The 11573-nt window shown below is 34.7% G+C and overlaps 1 protein-coding gene across 1 annotated transcript; it reads left to right on the plus strand.

Moving 5' to 3' along the window:
- The first annotated feature begins 850 nt into the window (after positions 1-850).
- Taf9 (TBP-associated factor 9) lies at positions 851-2463 on the plus strand. The gene has a single exon (XM_089636249.1). The coding sequence runs from the start codon at positions 938-940 to the stop codon at positions 1631-1633; it is 696 nt and encodes a 231-aa protein (XP_089492375.1). The 5' UTR covers positions 851-937; the 3' UTR covers positions 1634-2463.
- Positions 2464-11573: the final 9110 nt, after the last annotated feature.

An 11573-nucleotide genomic window follows, 5' to 3' on the forward strand; every position in this document is an offset into this window, starting at 1 on the left:
CGCCTCATACTTTACGCACAAATTATTTTTAAAAAAATGCTTGATAACGATTTATTACAATGAGGAACAAGGAACAACTATTTCAATTCACGGAGAAGTTTTTCTTTTGAACTAAGAACCTCTTTCGTAAAGTGCGTTATTTTCTTGGGTAAAAATATAAAAAAAACAAGCCTTACAACTTATTTAAGTGTTTTTTTTTATGATTTTTGCGTATTGGATGAGGAGCGTTTTTGCAGTTTCGTGGATTTCAAAGAGTGAGAAGAGTTTAAATGTTGATGGAGAAGGTATAATAGATAGATGAAACCAAAAATATCAACGTAATCAAATATTGCATGAGGCAGGCCTTGAAACAGGGAGTAATATGATATTGGCTTTGTGAAAAACAATACGTAGAAACGGGTAGCAATGGGTAAAAATCGGAATCACAATGCCCACGCAATTAATATTGCAAGCTGATAAACTGATGAGGAGAATATACGATGCACATGTGAATGGTAGCAGAAGTCGGGGACGCCCGAGGAAGACATGGCATGACCAAGTGAATCAGATACTTGAGTCGGGCCATGTCAAGAGTCAGAACAATAGAAGAGTATGTATGAGACGATGTATGAATGTGAATGAGGCAAGGAGTGTGTGCCAAGACCGAGTTGTTTGGCGGTCCGTCCTCTCTGCCTACCCCTGCGGGGAAACGGCGTGATGGTTAGTTAGTTAGTTAGTTATAAACTGAGAAGCTGCAAGGAGTGAAGTAGTGCACTAGTGCAACGCGAGTGCAACGTGAGTGGTTTATTTATGAGTGCAACACTGTCATGGCAACACTTTTCATAACCATAGATAAAAGTGCGAAACTGAAAACAGCGAAAGAAAACTGTTTGCTTCTTTTCGACGTTTTGACCTGTCAGAGAAAATAAAAATATCAATAATTTCTGTATTCAATTAAATGACAGAGAAATCTGAAAAATCTAAGATGTCTTCACAGACTAAACACATACCTAAAGATGCCCAAGTTATTATGTCTATAATGAAAGACATGGGTATCGTCGATTACGAACCCAGGGTGATAAATCAGCTATTGGAATTCACATACAGATATGTGACTTGTATTTTGGACGACGCTAGGGTGTTCGCGAATCATGCGAAAAAGAAAGTGATTGACTTAGATGATGTTCGTTTAGCTGTACAAATGCAACTTGACAAATCCTTCACCACCCCTCCCCCGAGAGAAGTGTTGCTGGACGTCGCAAGAAGTAAAAACATTACCCCGCTTCCATTAATCAAACCCCACTGTGGTTTGAGACTGCCCCCAGACCGTTATTGCTTATCGTCATGCAATTACAAATTGGTGAAGACTCACGTACCTAAGAAACTTCCCATGAAGAATGCTCTGGGTGGAACTCCGAAGATGAACAACAAAGGAGGCAATCAAATGGTCGTCAAGCGACAAACATTGGTGACTGTGTCTAAAACCCAGGCTGTCAATGTACCTAAACCGGTGTTCAAATTCAGTTCTGGGAACAAAGTGATTTCTAAACCCGCTCCTAAAATAAGCAATCAACAATCCATTGTGAAGATGGAGACAGATGACTTGCAGGCCATGAAGAGAAAACGAGAAGATGATGATTACGATGTGCTTTGAGTTTATTAATTGCAAACTAATTTGTCAATTGATTGGACTTAACACCCATATTATTAAAGATATATCTCCTATGTCAAATATTGATTAGTTTTATGATGATATGGTTTGAGGTTTTTCATTACCAAAACTATTATTTTCATTAATTTAGGGTTGCTATGCCTTATATTATGTTCTTACGCTTTCTCCTTTAGCCAACGTTTTCTACAGCTTTAGAGTTTCATCATCAGGGCAGATGTGTAGATTGCGGTGAAGTGTGTGTTTATGTATGTAGAAATGATACAATGTTGCGCGCATTAATTCTCTTGCGGCTGGTATTTAAGTATAATAATTAGTAAAATGAATGTAGTTTTCGGTGTTTAGTTTTGATGTAACTGTCAAGCACCGGATACCAGGACGGCGGGGTTAAGCTACACATCTGCCATGATGATGGACACTGAAACATTGGCTAAAGAAGGAGGAAGCGCAACATGGCTTATTAACCTCAAAATTAATCAAGATAATAATTTAAAATGTTTTGATTTTCTTGTGATTTATAAAAACATAATAATAATAAGGCAATGATTTTTTTTGCCTTTGATTTGTAATTAAAAAAAGGTGAATTTTTGTAGAAATCATAAAGCCCAAAGAAGATCCCCTATCCTCGTGGCGATGGTGAAAATATTGTAGTACTAAAATACTTTTATTGTGAACGGGACATTATTCCTGCTTAAACGTTTTTAATACAGAGTTTGAGAAGTTGTTCTTTAGTTATTCTTTATTACAAAATTCAAATACACAATATACATAAGTTTCTAATAATACTGTCTATTATATTATTATTTCTTATGTGCTGTAAGTTTAATAAATATATTTTTTCTTTTAAATTGTTTTTTTCCTTGCTAGAAAATAATATACACTAGAAGATATTTCTAGAAAGTACTAAAAAAGTATTGAGCTCATTGATTTATTTAGGAACACTTTTTGAAACAATTTATTGAAAAGAAAAAGCCTTTTTAATTTGTCTTGGCTCAATTCGAACTTGATACCAGATGTTTTATAGAGATGAAATCCGTGGCAGATCAGATCAAACACTTGTTTTTGTTTCTACCATTACTGACCACTATGCAACTATGATTTCATTAAACATACCATCCAAAAATACAAAAATGGAACACAATTATTGCATACAACGAGTTGATTATGAGAATCTAAAAAAATCCTTTTCCAGTAATTATTGGCACAACTTAATACACATACCCAACCCTGATGATGCATGGACTTACTTCATAGACAAACTGAAATAAATAATAACATTAATTCTATATTAAAAACAATCCCTCCAAAATTTAAACCTCTAACTACCTGGATAAATCACACCATTATAAATTGTATAATAAAAAGAAACTTACTCCATAAAAAAACAAGTTTTACAAAAGATACAGAAACATATATACAAAAGTCATCAGAAATCCTAAGGAATTATATTATAGACATAAAATAGAAGAAAGCAAAGGTAATCCAAAAGAAATATGGAACATCCTACGCGAAGCTACTCATATTAAGCCTAACTTAAACACTGACCTAAAACAACTCATTCTTGATGGACAGACCGTCGACTTCTCAAAGAATCCGGAAAAAATCCTAAACCATGCCAATGACTTTTTCACTAATGTCGGGAAAAAATTAGCAAAAAAAATGTCCTCCCCAAATTCTAATACAAATTACAGGAAAAAAACACATATACCCTTTTCTAAACAATTTAAATTTCAAATGGTTACACATGACGATATTAAGAATACGATTAACTCATTGAAAAACACTAAGTCCGCCGGTATGGATGGCATCACCGCAAACTTACTCAAGACACTTGTTCATGGACTATTGGAACCTCTCACTTACATAATTAACCTCAGCATAACACAGGGAATTTTCCCTAAACAATTAAAGCAGGGGTCTCCAAACTACGGCCCGCGGGCCGTATCCGGCCCGCCTGTGTCATCCATCCGGCCCGCGACATCTTATGACCAGTGTCATCAAGGACCCGTGACAGCTAATGGCTAAGACCTTGCTCAGAAGGGGCGAAAACTCCGCGAATTTTTTCGTGCGAATAAATAAATATGCTCGTTGGCGAGGTACTTGGCACCAATACGTTGCGTCCACAAGTATCGCGCGAATATATCAAGAGGATTTTTTTGAAAAATCTTTATTTGATTCGCAATGATTTCAAGGTCTGAGAAACGAGTATCAAAAATTATCTTCAAAGCTACGTTATCTAAAGCTATATTTTCATCCCTGAAAATTCTATTGTCTACCCCCCCCCCCTCCCTAGGACGTTAAATATGGGTGTCTAGAAATTAAAACGGTTTTGGCCCTCCGAACTCACTGGAGTAGTCAATGTGGCCCTCCGGCTGAAAAGTTTGGAGACCCCTGAATTAAAGCAAGGGCTCGTCATACCCATATACAAAAGTGGACATTAACAATTACAGGCCCATAACAATACTTAACTCACTCTTGAAAGTAGTTGAAAAAATAATGAACAAACAACTGAAATCATTTTTGGAAAGCAAGCAGCTACTCTCCGAAAATCAATTTGGTTTTCGGTCAAATAAGAGCACTGCCGAAGCTATTATTGCTGTTACAAACTTTCTTGTTTCAAATTTAGATAAGGGAAAAAAATGCATTTCTATCTTCCTAGACCTCTCAAAAGCTTTTGATACTATCTCCCTTGACATTCTTATTATTAAACTAAATGCCATTTATATAAGAGGGAAAGACCTAGAATTTCTTCAAAGTTACTTAACTAATCGAACCCTAACTAACTAACTAACTAACCATCACGCCGTTTCCCCGCAGGGGTAGGCAGAGAGGACGGACCGCCAAACAACTCGGTCTTGGCACACACTCCTTGCCTCATTCACATTCATACATCGTCTCATACATACTCTTCTATTATTCTGACTCTTGACATGGCCCGACTCGAGTATCTGATTCACTTGATCGTGCCATGTCTTCCTCGGGCGTCCCCGACTTCTGCTACCATTCACATTTGCATCATATATCCTCCTTACACTCCTATCTTCGCTCATTCGCTCTACATGCCCAAACCATCTAAGCGTCCCTTTCTTAATCTTACTCATTACGCTTACATCAGCCTTGCACTCTTTGCGGATCTCCACATTCCTCACACGATCAAACATGGTTTTACCACACATACGCCTCAGGGATCTCATTTCAACAGCATTTAATCTACTTTCATCCTTTCTTTGCCAGTTCCATGCCTCACTTCCATACATCAAGGTAGGTACCAGCACTCCGTTGTGGACTGCTAACTTCGCTTCTTTGGACAATTTTTTGTTAGCGCCTACGGCGTTTAGTCCTCCATTAACGGAATTACCTGCATTTACCCTTCTTTCGATATCTCTGTCAGCCTTCCCATCTCTCGTAAACATACTTCCTAAATACACAAACTCATCCACCTGCTCCAAGTATTCCCCATTCACAATTATATTGCACACTGTTTTCGTACTCTCTCTTTCAAACACCATTACTTTAGACTTACTTACATTCATCATTAACTCATTCTTCATGCATACTTCGTTCATCCTAGACACGAGAGACTGTAGATCATCTATACTATTAGCAATCAGCACCGCATCATCAGCATACAACAGGCAACATACTTTAAAATTATTCAAATTCGCGCCCAATCCCACCTCTTTCAATTCTTGCATACAATTATCCATCTCTTATATAAATGCCATTTATATAAGAGGGAAAGACCTAGAATTTCTTCAAAGTTACTTAACTAATCGAACCCAAAGTGTCAAAATCGAAAACAAATTCAGCCAACCTCTCCCCATAACCTATGGAGTACCCCAAGGAAGCGTCTTAGGCCCTACTTTGTTTCTCATCTACATAAACGATCTTTGTAACCTAATGATAGATGGAAAAATTGTAAGTTTTGCTGACGATACTGTGCTACTCATTCAATCAGACACTTGGTTAAACGCATACAAAATGGCTGAGATATCAATTAACTCTGTTAAAAAATGGCTAGCTATTAACTCTCTTGCACTAAATACTTCCAAAACAAAATACATTACTTTTAGTATGAATATCGTTGGCCAACCTAATCAAGATGTTGAAATAAAAGTACATGAATGTTCTTGTACTCACGATACATTCTGACAATATGCTTGCCTAGATCGAACGGACCATATCAAATACCTTGGTCTTACATTATTTTGATCAATATCTTAAGTGGAATACACATTGCCTTATAACGAATAAACTTAGAAAACATATTTATTTCTCCAAAAACATTAGAAACATACTAGACTCCAAATCTATGAAAATTTTTTATTACTCTCTTTGTCAATCTATCATTGAGTAAGAGGGAGCTGCAACACTATGAGCTATAGATTCATTATCGAAGGCACAAAAATTAATTATGAAAGTTATTCTTAAAGTTCCCTTAGAAATAAGTACTGCAGATATATTCTAGAAATTCCATGTATTAGATATTCGACAAATTTACACAAAAACTATCTTAACTCATCCGCTTAAAAATAAAACACATCCATTTTATGAAAATACCCAAAATATTGTACACACGAGGCACAAAACCAAAGAACTTATACAAACACCTAAAACAAACACAACATTTGGTCAAAGAAATTTCAAATACATTGCGTCTAAAATATACAATAACCTACCTGAAAAGACAAGAAAATCGAATAATATTAACAAAAAATCCTGATCAAACAATGGATCATCGAAAAAGGTCGTGCAATAATTAGTCACCTCAGGGCCCGTTCCCACTTCCGTTTTAAAAACGGAGGCGGGTCCCGTTTTAAAAACGGATGCCCTAGTGGCTGTAGTGGATGTACGGAGCTGTTCACACTTGTCCGACACAATTTGAAAATGGATCCGACATTTTTTGTCGGATGGATCGCCAGCGCAGCGCGTCCGTTTTCAAATCGTGTCGGAACACGCTCGCTCATAGTTTTGCATGGAGCTGTTCACACTTGTCGTCTAGTCGTTCCGGCAGAATCCCCGCCACACCCCGACCCCTCCCCGCCCGCTCCCAGTCGCAAGGAAGCAGGCACGCTGCGTGCTTGTATTTGGTTATTTTGTAAGTAAATAAATCAAAACTACAATAATGGATAAGGAAATAAACCCCGAAAATTTAATACCACTGGTCGAAGAAAGAGTATAGTAATATTTTATTTTTAACTAAATAAAAACAAAACACTTGGTGTACACAACTTTTGTATATCAAAATTTATATTTTAATTTTTAAAATTTTACTTTTTTTTAAATTTTAAAGCTTTAATGAGATGCACGATGCACGGAAGAGCGTATTAGTTCAATAAACTCATAATAAAAAATATTTTAGTTGTTATTGTTTTCTTACTTTAAAATATCGATAGCCTTTCTTCAGGACAAATGCACTCTCTCAATTTTGTATTTTGATATGTTAATCTCTCTGAAACTCATTCCAGTAGATGATTAAAGGAAGTGATAGACATTCTCTTAAGCTATTATGCGCCCTTGAGGTGATTTTCTCACGGTGAAAACGGCGCTTTATAAATAATCCAATCATTATTATTCTAAAATAATTAAAGAACTTTAATTCATCACTTCTCAACTCACCAATTAACGCTTGGAAAATTCATACAGAAAATCTTTCAGCTATGATTGGGTGTACCCAAAAATTTCTTTTCCCTTTTTTTTCTTCTTTTTAATAAGTACCACATGATAACAAGAGCTTCATCGTCGTCCATTGCGCACCATTACTGAAGAATGAGCAAATAAAATGTTTTGGTTGAATCGACAATTATTTGTTTTCGTAGAGTATGATCCGGTTTTAAAACGGATCCATTTTTAAAACGGAAATGTGAACAGGGCCGTAAAGCATCCGTTTTTAAAACAGGACCCGCCTCCGATTTGAAAACGGAAGTGGGAACGGGCCCTCACCCAAATATAATCCTCTATCTCATTATTGTTACAACTATGTACCTACCGACCTGAAAATTTTTGTCCAATATTTTTGGTTTATTTTTATTATTTATTAATTTTATTTTGGTAATTTGTACATTTAAGTTTATAAATTACTAATTAATTTGTTACATATACTAGATTATATTTTTACTATATTATATATATACTATATTTATATATATATACTATATTTATATATATATACTATATTTTTTCTTGCTTGATGTGGCTCCTACTCAACATCTTGAACTTTCCAATTAGGGCAGACTTTAGGTTTTCCGGCAGCGCATTATAGTATTTCATCCCTTTATATAGTATACTATTCTGAGTATTGTCCTTTTTTGGTAGCCTGATTTCATTGCACGTCCTTGTTTTATGTTTGTGTATGTCCTTGTTGTATACAATTTTATTTGAAAAATATTTGGGTAGCAGGTTGTTTAATATTTTATGTACAAATATCATTGTGTTCAAGGTCAACATCTGTTTCACCGTTAGCCAATTTAGTTCCTTTAACATTTTATTTACTTATGAATATCTATTTCGTCTGAGTATTGTTCTCATTGCCGTATTTTGGAGAATTTGAAATTTATTTTGTTCTCGGTCGTTACACAGGAAAAGGATAGTTGAGCAGTAGTTAAAATGTGGAGCAATAATGGAGTTATAAATGGTGATTGGAGTTTTTACGGACAGTTTTTGGCGAATTCTTCCCAAAAAAGATATCTTTTTTCCAATTTTCTATTGGGTATATTCAGCATGTTTGTTAAAGTTGAGTTTGGAATCTATTATAACTCCTAAGTATTTTATATCGGTAACATTTTCAATTATTTCACCATCAATTTTGATTTTGCTTTCACTGGATGTCTTCTTATAACCAATTACCATACATTTTGTTTTTTTTTTTGTATATAATTTAAGCTTATTTATTTTTAGCCATCTCGAAACATTATCTAGTTCATTATTTAAAATATGTATTAGTTCTTCATAGTTTTCTCCAATTATATATATATTAGTGTATCATCGGCAAATAGTCGTACTTTGAAATTTGAAAATATTTTCACCATGTCATTAATATAGAGTATGAACAATAGAGGTCCAAGGACTGATCCCTGTGGTACTCCTAATTTATTTTCCATTGGTTTTGAAAATTGATTATTAATTTTTGTTACCTGTATTCGGTCTTTCAAATATTTAATTTTATTAATTTAGTGGCTACAGTTGAGAAACCAATTTCTAAGCTTTCTTATCAATATTTCTCGATCTATAGTTTCGAATGCCCTTTGAAAATCCAAGAATGTTGCTAAGATAAATTTATTACTATTCATTCCTTCTTTCCATTCTTCAACGATTACATTTAACTCTGTTTCACAAGAATTATTAAATCTGAATCCCGATTGTTCTTGGTATAAAATATTGTGTTCATCTAAGTATTGCAATATTTGTTCTTTTATTATCATTAATTTTTCGAAGAAAACTTCTTCGGAAAGGTTTTCACTTTGTGATGGCATTATTTATTTTATTAAAAAGACAAATAACTTAGTTTACATCACTTTATTTGTACACAATCAACATGTTTCGTGAACAATGTTCACTTCTTCAGGATCAAACGTATACTAAACTTAAAATATAGATTACATATGGGCGGAAAGGGCAGAAGTGAGGGGGAGGGGTAAGAGTGGGGAAAGTTTATCAATTAGGGATTTCAAAGCCATTCGCAGGGAAAGACCGGTTAAGTGGGAAAAGGTTTTATTATCACTTCAAGTATCTGTTTATATTTCGGTAAGGTGTTTATTGGTCGAAATTCTTCACATTTTCTGGTATTTTTAACCTTTGGGACCGGTGTAATGGTAGATAGTTTCCATGATGGTGGAAATTTTCCCTCTTCAATTGTCTGATTAATAATATTTAAAAGAGTGGATCTAATTGAAAAATGTACTTTATTTTAATATTATAAAATATTTGTAAACTAGTCTGTCTCGGCACAGGATTTCCTAGTGAGACAGAAAAGCCAAAAAAAAAAATGTAAACCTTTTTATAAAGATGCACATAATAATAATAATAAATAGATATAGGGTTCTAAAACCGGCCAAGCGAAAATAAAGTTTATTCAAACTACATGTACTTCTCATTGCACTTCATTCCAGTGAAAGTGGAATTTCAAAATGATGCTGGACCTGGTTCGGTGGTTTAGTTTACCCAAAGATATTAGAATACGAGGAGATATGCTGTCAAGTATTTTTACTATGGAACCGTATGTCGCGATTCGATTTTGTAAACCAATACTACTGCACGCCTTCGCTTACGCTAAAGTGTCCGCCCTTTCCAAACAAACACATAAAAAATCTTCATTTCGTCATCATAAACAACAGCTTGCGCTATTAGTAATACTTACAAATGTCAAAGGATGGTGATTGCAAGACACAAATCGTTATAAAAATCGATATTTCAATCAAATCATTCAAATACCCCATTCATTTGATAAATGTTCCTATTCTCAGAATAGATAAAAAGGAATAAGTGTGATCTGGAATCTGGACGCGTTTAGCTTAACAACCCATGTCGATTGTTTCATACCTACAATTAGATAACTAAATTTCTGCCTTAAAGTTTTTTTTTGTTTTGGCCATTAATGTTAATCACAATAACACACGTAATATGTTTTTTTGCTGTTGTAAAAATCCATTAAATGAGATTTTTTAATGCTTATTTAAATTTATTCTGTATTTGAGAACCGCACAAAATTTCCGTCTGCTCCCAACTATCCGGAGCCAGTGAGACTATGGCGTACCCAATTAGGGTATATTGTGAGGCTGAAGGTGATGGGAAGAGGAAGGTGGAAAAGTACCATGCTATTCAGATCTGGCTGCCAAACACGGCTAAAGCCATTTCAAGCAACGTTTCGATTCTCAATGGCGTTGCCAGGGCTTTACACAGAGATTTTTAGAAATCAAATGTAGATAGTAATTTCTCTCTTATTTTGAATGTCAAGTGTGCAAAATTTCATCAGTCTCGGAATAAAACTGCAGAGAAAAACACACCCACACCGGGACACTCTTCTTTAAATAACTGGGGGTTAATGCTACAAATATATAGTCATATAGTCAGTTTTGATAATTTGATTTGGGTACCGGAAAGTACTTTACAACGTACCTTATTTGAATGCATTGAATACCTATATCAGGTGCTCTATTGATTGATAAAATAGTGTGGGTTCACTGTAATGAGTGAAGTAAAGGTTGTGGGTTCACTTGAGAGCTGTAAATAACAAAAAATATTAATTCTTCTTATCTAACGCAAAAACTAAAAATATGCTTTATAAAAATAAATGGAAAACGTTCTGCATCATATGAATGTAGGAACAGCCCATGCAAGTTCTCTAAATGTTTTGTTGCTGGTTTAAAATCATTTTAGCCAAAGTGAGACGACCAAATGATGCTATGGCAAGTAGGAAACCAGATTCCCTTTCTCCCCGTTGGGTCAATCCATTTTTCTATAATTTTTCCTTCATTTGGAAATCTGAAATAATTTACGACACATAAAAACTGAGATATACAGGGTGTTTGGTGGATACTCTACTAACAAAAATAAATAATCACTTTTCATGTGAAGATCGCCCTAGAGTAACTGCTCCCGACTGTCTGGAGACAGTGAGGCATCCTCAACTGGGTTATGTTGTGTGGCTGAATGTAGTAAAGTTTCCTTACTCAGCTTATTCTTAACACTCAGAAATTATTTAAACAACACTTTGTTTCAACTTAATTTATATAAGAAACAACTATTTACGTCGGGAGATGGTAAAACAAAAGTCAATAATATTTCGTATTTGAAAAGAAAACCCTTTCCCTTTTTTCTACCACAATCAGCGTCTTCAAAAAAAATTGTACATTTAAAATAAAAAAGTATTATGAAATATCGGATAGTCTGTATTTAAATGTAATTGCGTCCCATCACTAGCTTTGAT

The sequence above is a fragment of the Hesperophylax consimilis genome, chromosome 1 (assembly GCF_061612785.1).
Source record: "Hesperophylax consimilis isolate HC1 chromosome 1, BYU_Hcon_1.0, whole genome shotgun sequence".
In the NCBI taxonomy this organism is placed as follows: Eukaryota; Metazoa; Arthropoda; class Insecta; order Trichoptera; family Limnephilidae; genus Hesperophylax; species Hesperophylax consimilis.

Coding starts and splice junctions, on each gene's coding strand:
- Taf9 (XM_089636249.1), top strand. CDS start 938: ATGACAGAGAAATCTGAAAAATCTAAGATGTCTTCACAGACTAAACAC.